General features: G+C 38.6%; 1 protein-coding gene across 1 annotated transcript in view; it reads right to left on the bottom strand.

The window, feature by feature from the left end:
- dlgap1b (discs, large (Drosophila) homolog-associated protein 1b) overlaps window positions 1-26,347 on the bottom strand; it is a 44,030-nt gene extending 17,683 nt beyond the window's left edge. The window contains exons 1-4 of the mRNA XM_037694070.1: window positions 25,282-26,347; window positions 23,274-23,488; window positions 13,682-13,859; window positions 9,738-9,993 (exon numbers count right to left, since the gene is read on the bottom strand). Coding sequence (XP_037549998.1) covers window positions 9,738-9,993; window positions 13,682-13,859; window positions 23,274-23,488; window positions 25,282-26,343 — 1,711 coding nt within the window. The 5' untranslated portion in view covers window positions 26,344-26,347. The remainder of the gene's footprint in view (window positions 1-9,737; window positions 9,994-13,681; window positions 13,860-23,273; window positions 23,489-25,281) is intronic.
- Window positions 26,348-27,091: the final 744 nt, after the last annotated feature.

Raw genomic sequence — 27,091 nt, 5'->3', positions numbered from 1 at the left:
TATATATATATATATATATATATATATATATATATATATATATATATTTAAATTTCCAGTTACATTAAATTAAAATAAGTCACACATTTTAAATGATAAAAATGATTTTTTTTTATTATTTAAAATATCCAAACACAGCAGAGTTTTCAATTGCATCAAATAAATAGCTTGTTTTGGATTTGTGTTTTTGAAAAAGAGAATACCAAATGTATGAAAGATAAGTTTATTGACTGTTTTTGTTTTTACTGGGGATGTTGAAACATTATACAGGAAAAAAAAAAAAACAACCCCAGCAGATATAATATTTAAACATATGAATAATGGCCACTTCAATATGAATGTATTTTTTGATTTATCAAAACAAAAACAACTTCTTGACCAAATCTGGCTTTCCCGATTACGTAAATATAGAATGAATGTATTTAACAATATATGTTAACAAGAAAAATTAATAAATTGTTGTGTAAATAAATGCTTATGATAACTATTTTTAATGTATGCATTCACCATTGATGATAAAGTTGCATTAAAAAGAAGAATAAAATTACTTTCAGATACTTTTAATTTGTGTACGTTCATTATGTAAACAGTGATGACCTAAAATTATTTTTTATAACCATTTATTTTCTCAAACTGAACAAATATAAATATGTGTTAATGTGTTAGACCTAAAAGAATGGTGATCATTCCGGTAACTTTGCAGCAACAATATTACTTTCTAAATCAGTGGAAACTTCTTCCTGTTCTCATAAATTTAGACAAGGAACACAAACATAATTGTTTCTATGTTTTAATCCCAGAAAACAACTTTATGAATAAATAAATGTGGATGCTGATAACCTCAAGTTCCAAAATAGTTGACAACCCTCCAAAAAAAAACAAAATAACCCGCTAAACATACAACAAAATATAACAAAATTAGACAAATATGTTTTCAAACTCACTCATTAACCTGCTGTGCTTCTATTCAAGAGTTTATGAGTTATTAAATAATCCCCATAACTTGCTATTCTGTGTCGACATGTTAACAGCTGAGCTCATACTGGAGCTGCTCTAACAATCCCATATCAATGTGGCTTAGCATGATCATCAGGGCCATGTGCCGTATGGGTGTGTGTACAATACTCTGTGGCATGTTGTGCTCTGTTGGGTTTCTGAGCCTGTTCTGAAAATAGAAGGCAGGATAAATGGAAGGTAAGCAAGCAAGCATCATCGCTGGGCAAGTGTGCTCATGACTCATTCAAACACAGATGGCTGAATAGAAACACAGGAAAACAGACAGCTCGTCTGTTCGGCAGTAAGATGTTAGTGGCCCTGCATACCCTCGCTGGCCTTGAAATGGTAAGTGGCACCACTTCCCTTTTCCCCAAAGCCGTTACACCTTGTATCCATCATCTCCAAAAGGCACAAGTGTCCGAGATGAACCCCAAATGAATCCATATTCCTGTGGGACATGCGGCGTGACCTAAATATCTAGATGGAGAGGCTTATGTAGCATGCAGTCCACTGTCACCTGTCACCCCTCCACCCACCCCACATGAGAAATGTACCAAAATAAACCTTGAGCTGGAAGGTGATCAACATTTCCTGACCACCAGGACAGGAAGCTGAGATGATCAAGCTAATCTGTTCAAATGGAGTCCAGTTTGGAGGGAAAACTATTTAAAGAGAGCTTTTTCACATTTTATAAAGTTTATTTAAGTTAGGTGTAAGTTTTTTCACGACAGTATTTAAACAATGATTTTGAGCTGCATATATATATATATATATATATATATATATATTTAATGTGTGTGTGTACATATATTATTATCACTTTTCATAAAAAGAGCAGCTGTTTTGACACTTACAGTCCTGAAACTTGTAAAACACTTTGTATCCATGTTATTACAAAGTAGGGATGCACGATATTAGATATTTGGCCAATATCCGATATGTGAAAGCTTATTTGGCCCATAACCGATGCCGATACCAATATTTTATATACTTACTTTCCTTTGTCAGAACATAGCCCTCTCATTTAAGCTTATTTGCTACAAAAATTGTGTAAGAGCTGGTGACATATTCAGTAACAGCCATACGATGTGCATAAAACTTTAACTTATATTAAATGAAAAGTGTTAAATATTATTTATTAGCATTAGTCACCTGTGATGCTGTCTCACTTATAAAGGTAAGGCTATGTCGGAAAATTATCTCCAACTGGGGACGATGTAGCGAGGCTCAACGTAGTCCAAAAATCTTTGGAATCCGACATCCTCCACGAAAGAAAAACTTCCACACCGCTGACATTTTGAATTTTCCTGTCCGCCGTGAGATCAGGTAGGTGCATGTGATGTCATCACGTTGTGCTGGCGCTGCAGGCATCCTTGTCACTGGGTTGTCATAAAAACAGCGCCTTTTATATCGGTGAGTTATTTTCATGAAATGTCCGATATTTAACTTTAACGCTAATATCGGCCGATACGATACCATGCCGATAATATCGTGCATCCCTATTACAAAGTCTATAATTCCATTGTTTTGCATATATCTATACACACATTTCCTGAAAACGTGAAAGGTTGGGACATTTTTTGGACAAATATTGTGCTTTATGATTTCTACATAGGTCTCGCCATAGTTTTTAATTATTCCATTTTTTTTTGTTGTTGTCCAGGAACTGAAGCATGAATAAACAAAAACAAGGAACATTTCTGTTCTATTATTTAAAAATAAACTTTACAAAGTGTTGAAGTAATGAAAACATGACCCTAATCTTTACGTTTAGCTCCATACAGAACCCTTAATGATCATGTTGTGACTGAAATACAAAACTTTTGAAATGTCAAGGTGTTATTTCACTATTTAAAATTTTGAAGAAATGCTTGCTTTGATTTTTCATGTCCCGTGACCTGACTTCCTGTTTCTGCCTCAGATGACGTATACAGCCCGCTCCACGTTGACGCGTTTCTTCGCACTTTACAGACAAACAGGCGAAAACATCAGCTTTTACTCACGCAGACGGATCCAGAAGTCCCACACGCCGAGCAGAACGCTGAACAAACACTGAAGTAACGGCATGAAAACGGTGAAGCGACAGCTCAGAGTCGAGCTCAGGGAAACACTTCTCACTGTTTCTCTCTGATGACATTGGATCCCACCGCCCCCCACACCCCCCAAGAACTTTAAACTCATTTTACAGGGTGGGGTTCACTGTCACCATGCAAACCCTCCCCACCTCACTAATGACTTCTCAAATGTCGGTGCTGCTTAAAAACAAATCCACAGTTTTATAAATGACATCATTAACGTAATAATAAGAGCTATTAAAACATCTAATTAAGCCTCAGTATTTTTGCTTCATTGCTATTCATGACTGGTGGAAACGAACAGCCAGGTTTAATGGAACCAGTTGACATGACTAAGTTAAACAAACATTACTTTTAATTTTTTAGAGTGTATGATCCCTCAACTACAAGCTGATACCAAACATACTTTTATTTTATTCATACATTTTGAGGAGATAGACTAAATCTACTAGATAAAAGTTACTCACACCTGTCAATCTGATTTTAAACTATTATCATCACAGTTTATTTGTAGGGTCTAATACATAAAATGGTATGTGGCTAAACTCTTCTATCTTTCTTAACAAAATTACTTTTAGATGTGGAAAAAAGTGCCCCACATCTTATGCAGCTTGTTTTTTTTTATTATTTTCAGGAAGCTGAAAACTTTAAGCTGAAGTAAAACGTGATTATCTTGCGCAACAATATAGTCTTCATATTGTTTGTATATTTTAAATACTTACCCTCAACCTGATCTCAATTGCATTATTTGACTTTATGCGTTTATTTGATGCCTTTGTTATCTCATTCTGAAGATGTGTTTCTTGTGTGTTACATTTTCATAGGTTGCTCCATTTAGTCAACCTAACAGACCTTTAAAAATCTGGATGGTCTAACATAGTAGAGTCAAACCCACTTATAAAAAGGGGGCCAAAATTAAAACCTTTTTCAAACTAAGGGCCAGTTTCAGAATCTTCATGAACTCAAGTTAGACACCCAACATCTGTTCTTGGTTGCAGGTTCCTCAACAAGAGTTTGATTGGTCTCATTTGACGTACTCTGTTGCACTTTTGACATCATAATCAAATATTACTGAAAAAATTAAAGTGATTAAAGTATTTTATATTTAAAATAACATCTTGGGGGTCAGATACGATGTCAATGAGGACCACATTTGGCCCCCGGGCCTTGAGTTTGACACGTATGGTCTAACAAGTATCACCATGTAGTTTAGCAAAGGAGTTGTGTAGTTTTGAAGGAAAAAAAAGCATAACTGTCAGGACGTAGCAGGTTGGTGTAGAGCTGATTAATGTGAGTAAATAACACTACAAGTCCTGATAACAGAATCTTTGTTACAAATCCAAGTGAATAATAATGAATATCTACAAAAATCTAAACACTGAGGTGTACCACAAACCCACCCACACAGACCAGTATTTTCAGTTTGACTCCCATCACCCTCTGGAGCACAAGTTAGGAGTCATCGGGACTCTGTACCACAGAGCAGACATCGTCCCCACTAACTCAGGAGCCAGGCAGAAGGAGAAATCCCACACAAGACAGGCTCTAGAGAAATGTGGGTATCCTAACTGGGCAAAGCAGAGACCAAGCTAAAACAGGATTCCAGTCAGCCATCAGGTGAAAAGGAGGAACCCAGACCAGTGGTCATTCCGTATGTTGCGGGCGTATCAGAGAAACTGAGATATTTATTTTATAAACACAACGTCCCAGTGGCTTTTAAACCCCAAAATACATTATGGCGAAGACTGGTTCATTCCAAAGATCCAGGAGTAAAGGAGGCCATCTTTGTGAAAAGAAACCGTCCACCATTAAACAGGGGCGGAGCCTCCGTGTTCAACTGTCCCCCTCTTACAATGCTGTTATTGCTAGTATCACTCAGCCCCATGTGAATAGTGAACAGCCATCAGTGTGCTAATGATCCTGATGGTCCTCCTGGATCATATGAGCAGCTGGTTTTGGCTGTCAGCAGCAAACTGGTTGATCCACTTTGAAAGGCGCTGTTCATTGCAGCTCCTCAGACTGAAGAAGTCTTTTGGATAAAAAAACGAAACTTTTCTACATTTTTTTTTTGTTTTTGTTATTTGAACCTGTCCAGAGGACCAGACTTAACTTTTTTTTTTTTTTTTTTTTTTAGAGTTTTCTACGTGGATTATTGAGCATGCACCAGGATAAATCTAAATACAGTTAAGTTCCCTCAATTCTTAAACCAATGTAACGTTGCAACACTATCTAGCAGTTCTTAACTAACTTGTAGAACCATCTAGCAGCCAGAGTTCATGGTAACAACTTGATTTCCGTGAGCTCGCTTGTTAACTTCTCGTCTTCTCTCTGCTCTAAGCTCATAGAACGTGGCGTTGTCTCACCTCTCCTAACACTGACAGCATCAGCACGGGGCAGAGAAACGTCGCTCAGAGGACGGTTTTTGAAACATCCGAGTCCTCCTGGCACATGACAAACACATTTCAGTCTTGCTCTTGGATATTTGCGTAGGCTGGTTGTGGCACGAGGTGGTGGCGGCGTACAGGGAGAAATCTGGTCGAATTGCTTAGCTTGATCCTGATTCAGTCAGACTTTATCAGTCTGTATCCACGCCGCTTATATTTAGCACGCCGAGGAAATCCGACGATGTTTATTCTCACAGGCTTTGTGAGAAGACGACTCGTGGAAAAGTGCCAGCGATGGCAGCGATTGTTGTTAATTGGGTCAAGCTGTCTGGTTGCTTCATCCACCCACTCTCACAGCTACAGTAGAAGAAAGGGCAGAGGTGGAGGGCCGTGATACACTCAGCCCCTGGGGGCAGTGTTGTACAGTTTTTAGTAAACTTGTGCTCGGATGTAAAAATAGATTTTATTTGAGTACAGAGGATTCCAGCAGGATCACTCTTATAAGGTTAATATTGTAGTATATAAGGGTAATATTTAGCTTTTTGAACACATATGAAGTTTGGTAAAAAATAAAATGTAAAATATATACATTTACTAAGATGATAACTGCTCCAACTGTCCATAACATCTTTTCTTTTCATGTATTTATGAAGTAGAATAATTTTAGTTGAGAGCTTCTCCAGATATAAATAAATAAATCTCAAAGTGAACTTTTTTTTAAGCGTTAGAACATTTTTTTTGTACCCTTCAAGGATGTGAAGAGTTATTTATTATTGTATGTATATATATTATTATTATATAATTATCCACAAGCATTTGTTCTTAAACTTTAATAGGTTTTTTTTTTAAATTAGGTCTTTTGAACATTAACGTTTTCCCCATTAAGCCTTTATTTACAGAATTATGAGCTCAGTAAACAGACATATTTCCTATTTGGAAGTAAATAACTTAAATATATATAAAAAACAATAAAACAAAAACGTTGATTGTATTTAATTATTCCCCCCTTAATCTTTTCATGAGTTAAAATGACAGTTCAGAACGTTGGATGCGAAAGGTTATGAACAATTAATATCTTACCCATTGTAGATAGTTCACTGTTTGATTTCAGTTTGACAAAAAAGAATTACCGTATTTGTCGGACTATAAGGCGCACTTAAAATCCTTTAATTTTCTCAAAAAGCAACAGTGAACCTTATAATCCGGTGCGCCTTATCTATTAATTCTGGTTGTGCTTACTGACCTCAAACTGATTTTCTATGGTTATTGTGAATAAAGTTTGACTTATCTGACAGTTTTGTTTTGCTTAATGCGCCTTATAATCCGGTACGCCTTATAGTCCGAAAAATACGGTAGAAATACAAAAAATGGACTTAAATGAGCCTCTGCAGCAGGTAGGATATTAATTCTTCACCTTTTAACCCCACTTTAAAGGCTTTCACATTTCCCGTTCATTAAGCTTTTTAACGATTTATCAATGGTTTTTTGCACATTTGATCAACTCAAACTCTTTTCATAAGGCAGCAGGTAATTTATCTTTATTTAGCTGCTCTTAAACTTGTAACGCTATACAAACAGATAAAACGTGCCCAGACCTGATTGAACAAACTAAACGAAGAGGCTGTATTCCACTGAGTTTTGGACAAGTCCATCAGCAATTTGAAGCACGAGCACGCCTCACATGTCTAAGCCCTAAGCACTGCTTTACTCAGCAGAACGCCTCTTGGAGCTGGGGGGGGGAAAAAAAAAATCACAGCCGATAAATTAAACACGGCCCTTTAATGGAGATGAGGTGGAGGAAAGACACACTTTTCAGCCATTCTATTAGCACTTGTGAGGGAAAGATGCATGAAAAATTGGGCTGTTTTATTACCAGCAGCTCAGTAAGCGATGGGAAATTAGAAAAATAAGACAAATTGTCCAGACTTAGTAACTGTTTGTGAGCTCTCTCAATCAAAATCAACCAAACTGTTGCGGAAAAGCGGATGCTAAGACGTCAAAAGGGTGAAAAGGTGATTAATACGTTAAATGAAGATGATGTGTGGCGGAGGAGGCGCAGCTTAGCGGCAGCAAAGTCTTCCCGTTAACTGATTACTATGGATTTTCCCAAGCTTTACAAAGAGGATCTGCTGCAGATTTTGTTAAACCGATCCGATGGAGCCGACGTCTCAGCCAAACGTGCCCGTCCGGGGCCACGGTGACGCACGTGCGAACGACTGTGAGCGCAAGAGGGTGTGCCAGTTTGAGCGGGCAGCCAACAGCAGCCGCTTGACGTTCAAAGAGGAGAGATCAAAGAACTGTGGTCTCCGTCTTTGGAATTAAAAAGATCATCAGTAATAAAGGGCAGGAGCGGCGCAGCAGTGAGAGGAGCGTGAACGGAAGCTGATAGGTTTCTCATGGCTCTGTGGGTGTGAATGTGTGATATTTTGGCAGTTTGCCACAGGGACAAATGTGAGCAGAAGACATCAATGTGGGACTTTTTTCTTCTTCTTTTTCCTGTAACTGGTGCTTGAAAACAGCCTTCAGAAACCTCATGCAGTATTTACCACAACAACATCTTCACTTCTCACTTCGGGGCCCCTAGACGATTTCCTGTGAAACGCAGAAAATTCTCTGGGTTTGTATGTGCGATCGCCGGCACACGGCTCTCTCCTGATATGGGGAACAACAGCAATCTGGAAAGCTGTGAAGTGGGGCTGCATAATGTTAGAAAAGCCACGCAAGTGCAAAATTATTGTTGAATTATACGATGCCAATGGCGCTGAGATAAACACACATTTTCCAGACTGCTCTCTTTCTGTTTTGTTGTCACCGCAATGAAAACCTTTGTGTTTTGGCACCGCTATGATCTAAATCAGATGGGCATCAAGGGCAGTGGGAGACTGTTGGATTTTCACAATAACAAGCAGCCTTTAGCAATATCTTTTAATTAAGTTAACAGTATCAGCCTGATCAAGAAAGCTCATCAGAGACTCTACTTCCTCAGGCGGCTGAGGCGAGCTGGACTGGGAAGCTCCGTCCTCACCTCCTTCTACAGGTGTGCAGTGGAGAGCATCCTGTGCTCCAGCATCAACGTGTGGCATGGAGGCTGCAGAAAGAAAAGGCTGCACAGAAGTCTGTTGGAGTCAGCCTCCCCACGTCACAGACATCTACACCTCTAGATGCAGGAAGACGGCCATCTGCATCATGAAGGACCCCACTCACCCAGCACACATACATTTTGCTCCGCTCCCCTCAGTAAGGAAATTGAGGAGCATTAAGTGTAGAACCACTAGACTAAGGAACAGCTTCTACCCTGAAGCTATAAGACTCATGAATCCCTAATCAGGATAATCACTGTGAAAAATCACTATAATCCCACTTAACTGTTGATATGTGCTGCTGATTATCCATGCTGCTGATCTCATGCTGCTGATTTATTTCATGTTGCTGTGTTCATTTGTACTCATCTGCTCACACAGACTCATGTTCGTGTTGCTGTTCGGCGTATTGCTTTTATACTACTAGTGCTTCGTGCATTTTTAGTTTATGTTTATCTCATTTCATATCTTAGATCTTATTACTGCTTTTATTTACAATTTATATTTTTGTTGGATGTAACTGGGACCCTGTGTACGCAATTTCGTTCCACCACATGTACCACATGTGATGCGTATGTCAAATAAAGAAACTTTGATTATTTTTCATTTACATTGTGCCACTGTAAGAAACTTAACCCATGAAAGAATTCATCTTAAACCAAATTAATCACTGAATAAATGTTTCTCAGTGTAAAAAAAAAAAAAAAAAAAAAGATTAAACGTGCAATGAATATGTTTAATAAACTTCCTTATATTGTCAGCTAGGTTTTGGGGGGAAATGATGTCGCCTAATTGGCGATTGAAGTGGAAGGAGGACGATGACTGTGACACAACACGCGCAAGATAACGGAACGACGCTCGGACTCTGCAGTGTAAAAACATGAAGGCACTCAGCGCTGGATGCCAGCAGCACTCATCCTCAATGCTGCATGCAGTCATGTTGGAAAGTTGAGCTCTCCGGACCATGAGCGGGCTGAAATAAGATTCAGTCAGCTCAGATAAGCTCTCTGTGTGGGGAGGAAAAGCTTTGGGATTCAGCTAATAAAGGAAAAAACTGGGTCAGGTGGATAGTACAAAAGTAAGTGTGAGTGTGTGTAAGAGTAAGTGTTCAAAACTGTTTATAGCACAAAAGACCAATTTATAAAGGGAAATAAAATGTGCAAGTTAATGCACACTCTTGGATTTAGCATGTTCCCACCAACCTGTACTGCTTTGGATGGTTCGGACGGTGGTGGCAGTGCGAGGGGGAGAGTTGCTCCTTCTGTTGATCGCTGTGACGCCACTCTCCTCCTCTTCCTGAGAGCAGCCTTTCTCTATGGCGCGCACGTAGCTGTGGCTCCGCATGCGGAAGCAGCTGGGCACGGGCAGGTCCAGGGCATCCACGGCCTGGGACTCCATCTCACTGAACACCGACTCACACACTGCCTCAATCTGCCCATTCACCTCCACCTCGCTCACCTGCAAGAATCAAACATCCAGGAGATGAACTGTCCAGATCCTGTACAAAAACAAATAAGTTTAGACATACAACGTGTATATACTGTACAAAAACTGAATAAGTGCAATATAGAACAAATGAATATACAACTGGAGCAAAAGATGGGAAAATACATTCTAAATAAAACATTATTGTGTGGGTACAGCAGGAAGTTTTTCACTGTTCTCATAATTGACATGTTTTAAAATATAGTTTTTATTCATATTTGAATACTTTTCATATTTAATTACTTTTTATTATCTTAATCTTGTTTTTATCATTTGGCTTTCTTGCATGCTTACTGCCGGCTTAAATTTGGACTGAGCTAACTCTTTGTAGTTTTAACTCAGCAGACTAGGTTGAGTTTTTTTTACCCCCAAAATTGGGGGTTAATTACTAATTTGCACAATTAGTGCTACTAATAAGTTGAGTAAAAAAGAACAAACTAAAATCTGACTTATTCGATAATTACAACTTGGTCCAGGGTGTCCCCCACCTCTCGCACAGTAATGGTTGGACATGGGTAACCAGTGACCCCCGCGACCCGAAAAGGAAGAAGTGGGTAAACTTAATGGATGGTAGGATGGCTTGGTGCTAGCTAGCTGGCGCTAACTGCTATTAGTATCAGCTACATAAACTAATGCCGTTTTAAGAATGAAAACCAACGGTCTAACGCAGGGGTCTGCAACCCACGGCTCTGGAGCCACTTGCGGCTCTTTGGTCCCTCCGGAGCGGCTCTTTCAAGCTTTGAGTTCTGAATTTTATAGGATGTTAAACCCACAACAAAAAAATAGTTTTACCAGTTTTCCAGTCATTTCCATCACAAATATGTGGATAATAGTACTAAGACACAGAGTAAATTATACTCCCTTTAATTTTATGCTTTATTTCTTCAAAGTAGTCAATTTCTCCAGAATAAAAAAAAACAAACAAAAACACATAAGCATGCACAGTTCATTATTTTAGTTTTTTTTAATAGACAAAATAATATCTATTTTTTCTTTACAAGAATCCAGTTTTCTGTGATATATATATATATATATATATATATATATATATATATATATATGCACCACTGATCCCCTGCAACTCGATAAGGAAGAAGCGAGTAAAGATAATGGATGGATAAATGAATGGATGGGTGGAATCTAGTCTTTTTTTGTCACAAAATGTAAAAAATATCAATACATTTTAACAATCATTGGATGTTTTTATTTTTTATAATTTCACGCCTACTGGCCAGAAAAGTTCCCTCTAACAAATTTAAAGTGGCCCAAGGGCCACCAGTTGAAAATGACAATTGTAGCAGGTTTTGCGTCTCAGGACGTTTAATTTAGTGAACGAAGGGGCAGAAATGGCTCCTTTGATTGTAAAGGTTGCAGACCCCTGGTCTAACGTAAACTAAAGTTGTAAACAAAGGCAACCTGGTTAAATAGCTTCTTATAATTTGTTTTTTCAACCTTTATTTTGCTTATCACATCCTAAAGCAGAGGTAGTCTGGTTCCCTTTAGTTCAAATCTGGCTTAAATAGACAACTATGAAAAATGACACTTCTCATCTCTGACCCGACCACAAACTTTTTGACCCAATGTTTGTTCAAACCAACCCATTCTATGATCCAACAGCTTTAAACTAAGGCACACCAAATTTAAAGCCGCAATATCAATAAACGGGTCTGTTTTCATGCATAAGGCGCATTAAGCAAAACTAAAACATTTTGACAGATTTTTGAACGACGTATACCACATAAAATCGGTTTGAGGTCAGTAAGCACAACCAGAATTAATACATAAAGTGCACCAAATTATAAGGCTCACTGTTGATTTTTGAGAAAATTAAAGAATTTTAAGTGCGCCTTATTGTCAGAAAAATATGGTAACGAGTAAATTATCATAATAACTCATCAGTTTTTAATGTGTTTGGTTTCACATCTGCTTCTTTGCTTAAAGAGCCCTTTGGTCAATCCTTTCTTTTTAAAAGCTACTTATAATTAATTTAGACATATTTGCATTTTCCTTCCTAAGGCAAACATAAATAATGATAAAAAAAACAAATATGATAAATATAACAAAAATACATATTACAGACATTGTAATTTCAGATATTTTACTGATTAGCAAAAGCAATTGCAAATTATTAAAAAAGAAAAATACCACATAGCTGGGAAATAATTTGAAGAACTTCCTCTTTTGCTTTCTTTCTTTTTTTGGCTTCTAAGAATTTTTTATTTATTATTCATTTTTTTCTAAATGGTTGAGACTTTACAGAGTATATATGGTTAAAAAAAACACTTGATTCATCACTAACGAGTTAAAATGTAACAATACATATTTTGTGAATAAATAAGGAAGCAAGTCAGTATCCAAAGGGTACCAATGAGTGGGAAATTTTACGATATAACTTCAAAGAGTCAGAAAATGAGGATATTCTTTAAATCTTGTTATTACAGGTGAGAATAGAAAGTGCAAAAACCAGAACTGCTGGGATTAGTTTTATCCCAAGCATATCAAACAGCACCATTATCTTCTGCAGTTTTGGTTGGAAATAAAGCGGTCTAAATAAAAGAAAAACTTTTGATAACTTGCTAGAGATTTGTGAGCTGAGTGGCTTGAGAGTGTAGACAGTATGAAGCTGAATTCTAGTACTTAAAGAATTTAAATGGAGCAAAAAAAATAAAAAAATAAAAAGGAATGGGACTAAAGCTCATTTCATTAGGGTTTTTGTGGATGTAGACTGTACAGTCAAACAAGTGCGGGTGTGAAACTGTAGAGGCCAAAGTCAGAAAAGTTAGTCTGTTAAAAAGTGGGAGGGATTTAAAGACCAGCAACACATATTCCTCTTCTTTATTTAAATAAATGCTGGTCCTCTGTGACATTCTCCTGTTAGACCTGGTCTCTGACAGAACTTGAAGCGAGGTCTCAAGGGTCCATCACTCAGATGGTGAAGCAAAATGTTGCCTCCGGGGTTTGGATGGGAGTACACACCTAAACTACCCCAGGCAAAAAGGAACGTTAAGCTTCTCTGTCACTCCAAACATGGCAGAGCATGAAGCAGTAATGGAAATCCCAAACGTTAAGCACATGTCACAGCAACCAGAACAATAAGAGGCTTCTACCATGCTACCTTTTAGAAATAAATGGAAAGTTACATTTAATTAGACTAGTTTTCTTGTGTCAAATTGAAAAGAACACAAAAAGCTTTAGTATTTGCAAAACAAAATAACCAAAAAAGGCAGTCGCAACAGGGTAACAAAATTGCCCTGTAGCGACTGGTCCAGGGTGAACCCTGACACTTGCACAATGACCACTTGAGAGAGAGCCCCCTGCAACCCAAAAAGGAGACAACAGGTAAAGAAAGATGAATGGATGTTGAAATGGAAAGAGCAAGCCAAGGTAAAGTGGGAGACTGGAGGGATTTTGTATGTGCTCTTGGTTTAATTAGCCAATTTGAACATCAACATATCTGAGCTCCAGAATACAGCAAACAAACATATACACTAATTAGGAGACTAGGGGGTTCACATCCTTTTCTGTCTCTGTAGAATGGTGACCCGATTGTTGATTTGAGCTACAAATATGATTTTCTTCTCACTTCTTCGCCTCAACAAACATAGCTCTTTAGTTTGGAGGCCGATAACAGAGAGCTATGGGCCCCTAGATACCCACTAACCTGGCTGATGGTGCTCATAGCTCTCATGTAGCTCTCGTTTCGGGAGCGAAATTTAGGTGAGGCCAGCAGCCCTGCCGGGTCCAAGCTGTCCAGGCTCCTATTGATGGAAACTTCGCTCACCGCCCGCAAGTAGCTGTGACTTCGGATCTGCAGCTTGGGTGAGTGCTCTGTGGAAATTCTGCCACAAGAAAAAAAGAAAGAGGATGGATAGAAAAAAAAGGGAAAAATAAATTAAAACGGTGAAAAAAAAAAAGGATTAAAATAGTTGGAGACGTACAGACATAAAGCAAATGTTTACAATGTACATTATCACATTACCCAGATATACAGACTGATATACAACTGCTCTTTTCTAATCAACAAGCTACAGAAAAACACTTCCAGTAGCTTCAGTCTATCCTTGTAGGCACTTTCTAAAATGCTTAACTTTGGGAACACTAGCATTCCTGTCAGGAAGAAGAAGCTAGAGTAAGTGTGCCTGTAGATTGATCTTAATTTACATAATTTTGTAAAAGAAACTCAAAGAAAGGTCTAGACACATTACCTGTCTCCACAGAAGATAAACAGCGGTCTCATTAGCCCCTACCTGATTTCTCAGCATGCTTCACACCAACTGTATGTGCACGCACATGTTTGAATAAGTGTGAGGGATTGTGCCAGTTTAGGTTACACGGCAACTGGGTGAAATTTATTAATCGGGGTTAATTAAACTAAATCTGCCTTGTTTTCATCTGGATGAATATGGTAGCTACCGTATTTTTCGCCGTATACGTCACAATTTTTTTGCATAAATTTGCAAGTACTGCGAATTTATGCAACAAAGTGGCTAATATGTTTTTTTCCCCATATTTATAACCCAATTTTTAGCTGAGCTCTGACAATTTCATTCATTCTGACATGGAAAATATTGAACAGTACCATTTTCAGCCACTAGAGGGCCCGCGAGCAATATGTCAAGCCAAATTTCTCATTAATAGGTAATAGTGGATTTTATTTTTGTGATGCACAAAATGCAGCTGATTTGACCATTAAAGTGCATTTATTAAGGAAAAGTTCAACTGAGACACGCCTTTACTATAATTTCGAGCAAACAAGTAATTGTTTTTAGGTAGTTATCTTGGTAAATTTCGAAGAAATGCACAGCAAGTCCTCCGTCTGCGTGCTCCAGCAGCCGCAAATCGATTTTTGAAATGCAGCCGACTTGACCATTAAAGTGCATTTATTAAAGAATAGTTAAACTGAGACACACCTTTGCTATAATGTCGAGCAAACAAATAATTGTTTTTAAGTGTTAATCTTAATAAATTCTTGTTAAAGTCCTCCCGCGCACGCTCCTGAAGCTGCCATTTGACATCCAATCGATTTTTGGCACTACACCGGCCAACGTTTCCGGGTGGTCAGTGATGATGCATAACAAATGTGACGCGTCAACAGCGATGTATAATAGATGCGACTTATACAGCAAAGTGACTTATTTATGTTTTTTTCTACTTCATTAGACATTTTTGGATTGATGTGACTTATACGGCGGTGCGACATGTACGGCGGAAAATACGGTAATACTGCCATCTTACAGAAAACAAAATGAAATGAAGAAACTCAATACAATGCTAAAACAGGATTCTTAAATGAACTGTAAGAGCCAAATGTGCAATTTTCTAATAATTTGGTCTCTTGTTTTCATACACAAAGATCTAGGAACATCACACGGAGCTGTGATGTGCAGCTCCTGCTCTTTGCCTCTAGGTCAGATCTCTTTAATTATGCATATCCTCCTTAAAATAGAGCTCGGTTGCCACAGCAAAGCAAACCAGAGTACTGGTAGTCATTCCTGGATGGAACATTGGAAGACAAAGGTGAACCGGAGGGACATGCTATTAAGATCTAAATAAGGGTTTTAAATTGACAGTTATTAATTCTCATACTTATATATCAACTGAGTGTGTTCATCAGTTCATTCTTTGCTATATTAACTTTTACATTAGGATGTATTAATAGTAGATGTGCTTTTAATACAAACAACCCCAATTCCAGAACAATTGGACATTGTGTAAAAACAGCCAAAAACTAAACTGAATTTAACGATTTATAAATCCCCTATTTTAGACAGAAATATTGTCCTATTCTTGTCTTATGAAGGATTTTAGCAGTTAAATGGTCTTCTTTGCTGATTTTTTTTGTTTGTTTTAGGATGTGTAGTGAACTTGACCTGATGTCAAATCAATGACCTTAGGATCATATGGTCAGAAACTGTCATTTCATTGATTTGAATCCAGAAATACAGTTTAGACCCATCCTGAGACTTTCTTTCTTGAATTAATCAAGTGGAAAAGACAATTCTCTATGATCATTACTATTTTACAAATGTTTTGATAATCAAATTGTGTTAGTTCAAACAATGTTTACATGTTGAAGTGAACTACTCATTTTTATTTACTTAAACAGTAGTAATGATTTTTATTCCTCAATTCAAAGAGAAATCAAGTTAGAGTACATTACAGAGTAATGATTCAATTTCTTGATCGTCTGCTTTGAAAGTGAGCAAAGTTGTAAGTGTGTTAAAGTTCAAGCTTCGGTCAACTAAGAAGTTTACTGAAAAGAAATGTCATGTTTAACTTTTACAGCAAGATACTGAGTAGAGACGCCACTAAGACTGGTTTTCTCCAACAATCTTTCTGTCTGTTCTTAAACAATCTTAATCTCTATCCTTGACTTTCCATAACACCTTACATCACAAACCACACCTCTGCTTTGGTCCATCCACCAATCAAAAGCTCTCAAATGAACCGGAAGTAGAGCCCATTTTAAATGTGGCAACTTCCCAGTTCAACAGTAGAGAGAAGAAGAGTTCCAGAGGAGTTCAAGAGTTTTGGAATCCAGAATGCAGAGAGTTTGGGAGTCCGTGAATGCAAACGCAGGCATTCATGGATGCTGCTAAACCAAACAAGCTGAACCAGAGACGATTTTGGGAATTATAACTTCTGTTTGGATAACCTCGCACGGCTCTCTAGGTATTTGGCTGTTCTCACTGAGACGCTGAACAGTGGTTGGAAGTGAGACTCCACGCCGGAACTGATCTATCTTCAGAAAAGGTAAAAGTCGACCTTCACCAAAAGTGTACTGTTTGGGACAAGCTGAGTTCCGAAGGAGCGTGCACGTTCTGGTTAAAACAGATAAATTCCCTCACACATCTCTCTGTAAGATAAATCTCAATTTTCCATCTTTAAACTCTCCTTTCTGCTAGAAAATTAATCCAGATGTTTTCATTAATGTCTGTGGTGAAGCAACGGAAAACCATGGCCGTATGGTTTCCTGGTTGTAAAGCTGATTATGTTGTTGTTTTCATATTCTGCCAAATTAATGTAAATGTGTGATGTGTTAAACTTGATTCTGTTAATAAATGACCCACTCGCTTGGTGAGTCAAAGATAATTAACGTCTCACGTCCACATTTCTGTTGAATTCAACGCACGAACATCACACAGTCCAGAAAGATGAGTGAACCCGTTTAATGTATGAATATATCTCAGGATATGTCATACTACAGATGAAATAAATGTTTGAAATTGGTGAATGTTTGGGACTGCAGGCAGGTCAGTTCAGCACTTTGACTCTTCTACTACAAATATTTGATGTTGTAACAGACACAGTATGCAGATTTAGCATCGTCTTGCTGAAATATGCAAGATCTTCCCTGAAAAAGATGTCTGAATGGATGTAAATGTTGCTAAAGCCTATGCATTCTCTTCTGCACTGATGTTTCCTTTCCAGACTACTCCTTCACTACTAATGCACCCCCATACCATCAGAGAGGCATGCTTTTGAACTGTGTGCTGATAACAGGCTAGATAGTCCCTCTCCTTTCAAAGGGCGTGGCATCTATGGTTCCTAAAAATAATATCAAATTTCAATTGACCTGACAAAAAGCAATCTGTTGGCTCCTTGGATAAATAACGTTATTAACTGACTTTATATGTACGGTATATGAATGTTTCTGTTCAGTGCCCTGAAACAACTTCTGTTGTGATTTGGTGCTATATAAACAAACTGAATTGACTTGAACAGTTTTCCTTTTTAACACTGTCCATTGTAAATCAGCTTTGGCCCAGAAAATATGACATAGTTTAGGAATCTATTGGTTTTAGCGCTTTATTTAAAAAAACAAACAAACACATTATTATTTTTAATTAAAAACTATTACCAACTGGATTTACTGAAAAGTAATTATGCCTAAACTGTCTATGGATTTCCAAGAATCTAAACTTTTGTTCATGTATCCATTTACTGTGTCAGCACAAACTCGAGGAAGCATATACACAAAACATTTCTCTGTTTCTATCTCTGGACATTTGTTATTTTCAGTAACACATTCTACTTGACCTTGACATGTTTGCATTTTATTTTAATAAGTTTCAGGCTTGGGAATTCATTGCAGACAAGTATTTAGCACGAAAATTGGAATACCTCACCTTTAGAGCCAGCAAATGCGATAAAAAAACAATTTTATTATTTTTTAACTTGTAGACTGACTTTATTTTTCTATACATGGCCCTACTATACTACCACTGGTTTAAGTAACTTTATAAATGAGCAGAATTGGTCAATCTGCTAATTCTAAAGCTCGGAGATTGCTGTGAATTATTCACATCAATCACTTAAATCTCATGTATGAGTGCAGCTGATACACAGAGAGATTAAATTCATTACTGGAATGTACCTACATCTTATTTCACCACATATTTTAACAAATTTTACTTCCACCAACATGTCTTTTGGTGTGATTGCAAGTAAAAATGTGCATGTTTCCTTGTATTTCTGTCTTCAGCTAGTCCCCAACAGTCACAGCCCAGTGAGATACTATCTTTAAAATATAAGGTTTCAAAGCTGTCACTTTGTATCCACAGCATTTTCTTGCTTTCAGCCATCTTCTTTCAAATCATAATTTTCATCTGTTCTAGTTTCATTTCTTTTCGCTTCTACTTTTCGTCTCATTGTCTCTTTCAACACACCTCACTTTATTGTAAAATCATAATGTAGTGTCGTAGGAGGAAAGGAAGGTTATGTCTTCTTAGTGTGACAGAAGACAAACATGATGAAATGTACTGCAGGTAGGGGGTAAATTAAATTGTGGCAACAACAACAACAACAAAAAAAATCCTCCATTGTCTGTGCTTTCCTTTGTATTGTGCAAGAAACTGTCTAAGCAATTCAAACACTTGGTGTTTGTGTATCATGTGTTTGATAAGGAGAATTACTTTAATAAAATACTATTGTGTGTTCTATTGGATGAGAGTAAACAAACCACATAACATTTCAGAATCAATTCCAGACTAGACAAGGACAAAACGGTCACTCTGAAATATATGTAACAAGAAAACTGATTATTTAGTCATTGTGTGACGCAACCGACTTGAGTCCTCAAAAACAGCATGAAAACAAGTTGTCAGCAGCACCCGACTCATCTCTATCTCCAATGTGCAGCACTGCAGTTTGGTTTGTTTCACTGGGTTCTATCAAATGATGATGGCATTTCCCGGGCCTCACTAAAGTCATTAGTGGGCCCCAAGCTGTGCCGCATGTTCTTATATAAGACTGTGCGTTTGTGCTTGTGCCAACAGTCACAATGGCTGGGCATACGCTTGTGCTCTTCTCATCTCCGAATTATGTTCGTCCATTTATTTATTTTTATTTTTTTCACCATTTGTGCGAATTATAATGTAAAGTGTCTCCAATTAGAACAAGTGAACGATGCATAGTATAGGACATTTTTTACTGCTTTAGAAATAGCAGATGGCGCAGCCTTGTGAGTAACTGATATCTGTCATCCTGCAAATGTTAACAGCATTACAACAAAAGCAACTTTTATTTCCCCACGAGTATAAATCCTTTTCCACTCTAATTTCACAGCATAAACTGTAGACATACCAAAGTACCTGATAAATGCTTTAATGCTCTATAAAGACCAGGAGACAGTACATTTCAGATTATTCCATCATTTTCAGTCAGCTCATGATCAGTCTCTATTTTAATTTAGGGTGCACATCATGTATTTTAATTTCTGTTTGTACGCAAAACTTTCTAACTCAGCAGTTCATGCCTGTTTAAGTTGTGGAGGATAATTAACACTTGATGATGAGAGTTTTAGATGTCATTTAGAGTATATCTGATCACATTCTGGCGCCAGGTCAAACTGTCCATTTCAGTGATACAACCCTTCTGCTCTGACAAAAACGGTCTCTTATATTCACTGTGATCATATAAAAGCTTTCTCTCCTCGTCTTAACACAGGTATATTCTGCCATGTTTCCACTGTGTTGAAGAACTGGGTCAAAATTTCCTTGAATTCTATTTATAACATTTTGAAATGAATTTATAAAGATTTTTCTGTTGCTGTTTTGGACACTACTCTGACGAGTTGGCAGTTGAACTTAATACACAATGAAAATGTCACAATTTATTTTCTATTTATTTAAACCTAAGTTAGTTTAAAAACCTTAAAAAGTGTTGCACCTCAACACAGCCATGCAGGTAAGTGTTACAATACCAGATTTTGTGTAAAAGCAAATTGTTTTCTTTCCACTGTAGCTTCACAGCTCTTAGTCAGTGCATTGGATTTTCCAAATGCAAAAACACTAATATGGACTGAAGCTAATATTTATTTTTAAGCTAAAACAAATTTCAAAGAGATTAAAGTGCTGAGTACCTCAGTCATAATGTTACTGATGAAACAGACTGTTAAACTGCTTTAAAGAGATGAAATCTGTGGATGTAGCTACTACTTTGTAAATACTTTTACTGCTAGACTATTTGTTTTCTCAACAGCCACTTCCAAATTTCCCCTTATTCATGAAGAAATCAAAATGTGAGGTGAAGTCAGCTTCTAATCAAAGGCAGAAGTGGGGATTTGTGAATTTAAAAAAATTCAAGCTGTGAGACCGAATAGCACACAACAAAAAAAACAGCCTAATCAAAATGTTTCAAAAATGTCTCACTTCTTTCACAAACATCTCCTTCAAACAAGTCGGACAACATTCTCAACTTAAAAAATCTCAGAAGAAAATGAAAACTTAAAAAGGGATTTTAGTTTCTGTTCATTGTGTTATATAATGGAAGATGTGCAGAGCAACTAAAAAAAAACAAACAAAAAAAAAAACACCAGTCACTAGGGAGCACAAGCCAGGGTACCTCTTGTGCCAGTTCCAAGCCCAGGTAAATGGTTAGGTTGTGTCAGGACAGGCTTCCAACGTAAAACACTTTTGCCAAAACTAATATGTGAGTTCATCAAAGCGACACCATACAGGATCGGTCGAGACCCAGGTTAACACCGACCGCCACCAGTGCAGTTGACAAACAGCGTGCCGGCGGAAATTGTGCTACTGTTAGTCAAAGCTCACGAGGAGAGAGGTGTGTCAGGAGATAGAGGGAGAAGAGGAAAGTCAAGAATGTATGACAGAGTTGCAACTCTAAATGTAGGGACAATTACAGGAAAAGGTAGAGAGGTGGCTGACATGATGCAGAGAAGGAAGGTAGATGTTTTATGTGTCCAAGAGGAGCTTGCAGCGTTGGATTAGGGTTTAAACTGTTTTACCATGGTGTTGATAGAAAGAGAAATGGAGAAGGGGTAAACCTGAAGGAGACGTTAGCAAAGGATGTAGTAGAGATGAAAAGAGTGTCAGATAGTGTGATGTGTCAAGGTAGAAGTAGAATATCTGATGCTAAATGTTGTCAGTGGTTATGCTCCACAGGTTGAATGCAATGTAGAGGAGAAAGATAAATTTTGAAAGAAAGTGGATGAAGTGATAGAGAGTATTCCCAGTGAGGAGAGAGTGGTGATCGAAGCAGACCTGAATGGACATGTTGGTGATGGAAACAGAGGGGATGAGGAAGGGATGGGTGGGTTTGGTGTCAAGGAAAGAAACCAGTGACATACCAGTGGAGATTTGGAAATGTCTAGGAGTGAGACAGTGAGGTTTTTGACTCAAATATTCAATGGCATATTTGAAGGTGAGAAAATGCCTTAGGAATGGAGAAGAAGTGTGCTGGTGCACATTTTTAAGAACAAGGGTGATGTAGAGTTGTAGCAAGTACAGGGGAAATAAGTTGATGAGACACACAATGAAGATCTGGGAGAGAGTTGTGGAAGCTAGACTTAGACGAGAGGTGACTATTTGTGAGCTGCAGTATGGTTTCATGCCAAGAAAGAGCACCACAGATGCCATCTTTGCTTTGAGAATGTTGATGGGGAAGTACAGAGAGGGTCAGAAACAACTCCATTGCATCTTTGTGGATTAAAAAATGCATATGACAGGGTGCTGAGGGAGGAGGTATGATAGTTCATGAGGAAATCTGGTGTGGCAAAGATATATGTTAGATAGGTGCAGGACATGTATGAGGACAGCAGGACAGTGGTGAGATATACTGTAGGAATGACAGATAGCTTCATGGTGAAGGTGGGAATGCATCAAGGATTGCCTTTGAACTCCTTCTTGTTTGTTCTGGTGATGGACCGACTAACAGATGAGGTCAGGCAGGAATCCCCATGGACTATGATGTTTGCAGATGACATTGTGATCTGTGGTGAGAACAGGGAACAGGCAGAAGATAACTTGGAGAGGTGGAGGTATGCACTTGAAAGAAGAGGAATGAAAGTCAGCCATAGTAAGACAGAGTACACGTGTGAATGAGAGGGAGGCTGGTGGAAGAGTGAGGCTACAAGCAGCAGAGGTCACAAAGGTGCAGGACTTCAAGTACTTGGGGTCCACTGTTCAGGAAAATGGGGAATGTGCTAAAGAGGTGAAAAAAAGTCCAGACAGGATGGAGTAGATGGAAAAAGTTTCAGGAGTGATTTGCGACAAAAAGGTGACAGCAAATATCAAAGGAAACATTTACAAAACCAGACCAGCTACACTGTATGGTTTGAAGACAGTGATACTGACAAAAATACAGGAGAAAAGGAAGAGGCGGAACAGTGGGTATATTGGTAGAAGATTGCTAGAAATGCATCTACCACGAAAAAGACAAAGAAGAAGGTCAACGAGGAGATATATGGAATCAGAGAGGACATGGAGATGGAGTGAGAACAGAAGATGCAGAGGACAGAGTGAGATGGAAGAAAATGACTCGCTGTGGCGACTCCTGAAGAGGGAACAGCCAAAAGGAGAAGAAGAAGAAGAAGAAGTACAGAGGAACTAAAAAGACAAAACTGTGTGTGAGTTTGTAGTGAATGAGTAAAGTAAACTGTAACAATAAACCATATACAGTAGGTGAGTAACACTGACTACTTCCATCTTATTTTTCTCCTTAATTTTACTTTTGCATTACGTGTTTTTGACTGTTCTGTTTGTTTGAAGTTTTTATCACAACTAAACATTTTGTTCAGAGGCATTCAAATACACATGCATACAGGCCTACAGGCACATAATAGAAACACAGTTTTACTGAATAAAATGACTAGATAGATGGCAGATGCACAAAAACTACTCATGTAACTAACTACAAAATTCCAAAACGTCACTTCTTCAAGTGGAAATAAAACCTTGAAAACCGAGTGAACAACTGAAAACAGGGAGGCTTCACTTTCAACACACACTCACTTGAGAGTAGTCATCTCTGTGAGAGATGGCTGCGTGGCCTTCAGGTAGCTGGCTCGTCGTGCTTGCACCTTGGGCGAGGGTTTAGGACTGCAGTCTGAGTCGCCACTGTCTTCCTCTGCCATTGCCTTGATGTAGCTACCGCTGCGCATTCGCCGGCACGGGATCTCGTCATCCTTCCCCAATGGAGAGAAACCACTCCAATCGTCTTGAGGCACCTGTAGAGAAGAGGTGAGGTTGATTTCAAAGGGAATGAACACTTATTACTTTTTACTCTTGGGAGCTTCAACAGGAACAAGTATGAATACAACAAGGCCATGATAAACTTTGTGCAAATCTGTGCATAAATATTACATAAAAATATTCAGCAACAATAGTTATGACATCAATGCAAGGACTTGATCGTACCATTAGCCTGACAATGATGACCTTCTTTTGTCTGTCCTGTGAAATGTGCTGCATATCAAATCTGGAGGAATTAAGCGTTCTGACAAAATATCGCAATAACTTGGTCTGTGTCTGCTCTCCTGCTTTTCACACTTTCTAATGAAGGTAAAAATAAAAGAAGGCAAAGTCATCTCCGAGCCCTAATCTAAAAGAGAGAGGGAGTCAAAAACAGCAGACTTGGAGAGAGGGGGAAAAACAAAGGGGGTTTTGTTCAGCAGAACCACTGCAGTCTCAATGTGAGTGGCTATTAGGGCACCGAATCTAAAGGGAAAGAAATGAGATACAGAGGGGTGGAAAAGTGCAAGAGAAAATGTTTCAATGGACTGCTGCTTAGCTAGGAAACCAAGCTGACCTTATTGTCAATGGCAACCACAGACCTTGTTTGGTCTTTGTCCTTGGTAAGGACAAAGTTTATATTAGGGTCAAAATAAATATAATTCCTTTAAGGCTTTGTACAGTAAACTATAGAAAATGAAAGATACTATAGCTCTTTGCTTGGAAGAAGTGTAAGATCACACTGACAAGTCTTTCTATGGCTTGCTCACTTAGATTTCCATGTTGTTAAAATTCACAACCAAGCAAACATTTTCTTGGCATTTTGAAATCCTATTCTTGTTCTTTTGAACTCATGCTTGTATTTAAAGCTTTGCTCCCTTTTTGTCTACAGTGTGAGCACTCACAGGCATAAGCGATATGCCTCACTGTTATCATTGCCTTATCTTTCTGTCTCCAGTCTTATACTTTTACCTCTTCCCAATCTGAAGAACCATGTAAGAGGAAAATCTTTTTTTTTTTTTACCAAAATAAAACAATAAAAAAGGATGCGTGACTCAATATGCTGACATGTCACAATGCATGTGGCTCTGTTGTTGGAATGTGTGTGACCACAGGGTTTAGGAAATGGAGCATTTGTTTTCTAGTTTATGTCAACTGAACTCACTGATTTCCTAATGGCACCAAACTGACTGTCTGTGACCAAGATGTACACACAATCAGTCATGCTGCGGCTACAATGATCACCCAGTCTTGACAGCTGGGCAGATGTAGTTCAATGTGACAGCGTGCCATTTTAACAAATATTAGATTTGTGTTTTAAATCTTCTTTCCTGTATGTTATACAGTAAACATAAAGACTGTAAGATGCCCTTTGAACTTGCTGCATTACACAATAGAAGCTTACTGAATAATTTTTTCTGATACAGTACCGGTAAATTGTAAATACTTTATCCTTCTGTGACTTTTGACGTACCGCATAGTCCAGATGTCATGACATAAACATACCCTTTTATATTAACAATTCAATGCACATGGACACAAAAGAGCAGATGTACTGGAATGATTCTAAGATAATGATCATACAAAAGAAAAAAAATCAACACAAGACTAATGATCAAGGGAACGTCAGTATGGATTATGGGGCATCGCAGGTTTGATCTGTCTGTTTACTGTACATGCACAAATAAAGGCATATTCAAGTCAAAAACGGGCAATATGAATGGATGCAAGAAGCAGCTGTTGACTTGGATACGACATGCAAGAGGTGGGGCTGTTGCAATGGTCCTACCTGTAAGAAATGGCAAGTGCGTCCCTGTTCAGCTTTGACAAGAGCTTTATCAAGGTTGACAGAAGCCTTTTGGTAGACCTCCCTTGCTCTGCTCACTGTTAGAGTAGAGGACCATGAGCTCTTCTTAAGCTGAACTTGCCCATCAAGTGGACCCATCAGTGGCAAAGCTGTACTGCTTCCACCGGAGCATGTTGAGCACTTCACATCGTTGTTGCTGCGTGATGTCTTGAGTGACTGGGCGCTAATAGTGTTGTATGACTCCATGAAGTATTGCGATTGGGACTTGTCTGGGTGCCGCCCAATGGTCATGACCCCCGAGGGCAAAGTTCCACTGCTACCCCCCTGTTGTTGATGGTAGAGGCACACCTCTCGGTCAAGCATGTCGTCTGAGCTCCAGTATCCTGATATGGCAGTGCGCATTTTAGGTTCTGACTTGGACCGGTCTTTGCTCTTACTGCGCTTGCTGTGCTTTAGGGTACCAGAGCATGAAGGAGGATCATCAGTACTTGATTTGTTACCATTCATCTTCCCACTCCCTCCTCCTCCAGACCCAGAGGGCCCCTCCAGAGAGTGGGACTTGGTGAAAAGCTTCTGCACAGAATGAACAAGGTGACGGATTCGACCAGGGCTGTCACTGCGTTGGTGCTCCACTGCAGTATGCTTGTACTGCAGTGTGTGATAGCCGTCACGTCGCAAAGGTGTTTGGGTCTCAAACTGTTCCAGCAAGTTGGATGGTATGCGATTGTTGTTGTTTCCTCCACTTCCCTTACAGCTCCCTGCTGGCCCAGTGTAAGGCACCACAGCACCACACTCTTCCTTCAGCTCGTGATGAGAGCTGTAATGTCTCCGAGGGAAGGTGCAGCTAGTCAGATCAGGATAGGCACTGCACTCAGTCTGAAAGGCATTCCGTTGGGGGTAGCAGGGGTGGTCAGCTGGATGAGTCTCTCCCTGATTGAGAAAGTAGGACCGACGATCCGAGTGTCCCAGAGTCATGGAGTCATACGAGGGGTCACAAGTCACAGGTTGGTGACTGCGGCTGCTGGATAAGCCTTTCATGGTCATTGTCGGCAGGTCAACTCACATCCAACTGTTGCAGCTGAAAGTCTGGAACGGACCCCAATCTAGCTCTACAAGAAAACACACAGCCATGACCAAAAAAAACAGACAAACAGGAAGAGAAACAGAAAAAAATATATATTATTAATAGCATACAATTGCACACCTAAAATGCATTACAATGTATTTTGTTTCAGGCTGAAAAAGATTCATTTTGACACTTTTCACGGATGAGAAATCTGGACAAAGTCCTAAACTTTTGCTTCTGTTTTTTGTCTTTTATTTTTATCTTTCAAAACTTTAAAAGAGTAATCCCTAAATATAAATTACACACGCTACGATGCCCCTGACAAGCATATTTGTCCTCAAGCTTCCTTGTACATTTTAGTATTTAGTCTGGAAGAATTCAATACAAAAGTGACAGGGGATTGAGCACAGAGAAACAAAGAGCGAGCTATATTTGTTCAAAGGTATTACAAAACATGGCATCCCATAGCTCAAAAATATAATAAGAAACTGGGGATGGGATGTAGACTTAATGTACACCAGCTCAGTGTGCACACATGTATATCCTATCCTGCAAAAAAGGCAATAAACAATGGCAGCTTGATTGTGCAATCCAGTCGATATCTTTAGTTTTTCTGGAAGGAAAATACCTGACCAGTAAACATGGCACATAGCTGGAGTAAAGGCAGCTGGAATAAATGACCTTCTCTTACATAGTGTCACAAAAGCAACTGCATCCATCAGCGCC

This window comes from Nematolebias whitei, chromosome 20, assembly GCF_014905685.2.
Source record: "Nematolebias whitei isolate Nwh7 chromosome 20, NemWhi1, whole genome shotgun sequence".
Taxonomy (NCBI): domain Eukaryota; kingdom Metazoa; phylum Chordata; class Actinopteri; order Cyprinodontiformes; family Rivulidae; genus Nematolebias; species Nematolebias whitei.
The sequence above is the reverse complement of the archived record's forward strand: the minus strand, read 5'-3'. Positions and strand labels throughout refer to the sequence as shown.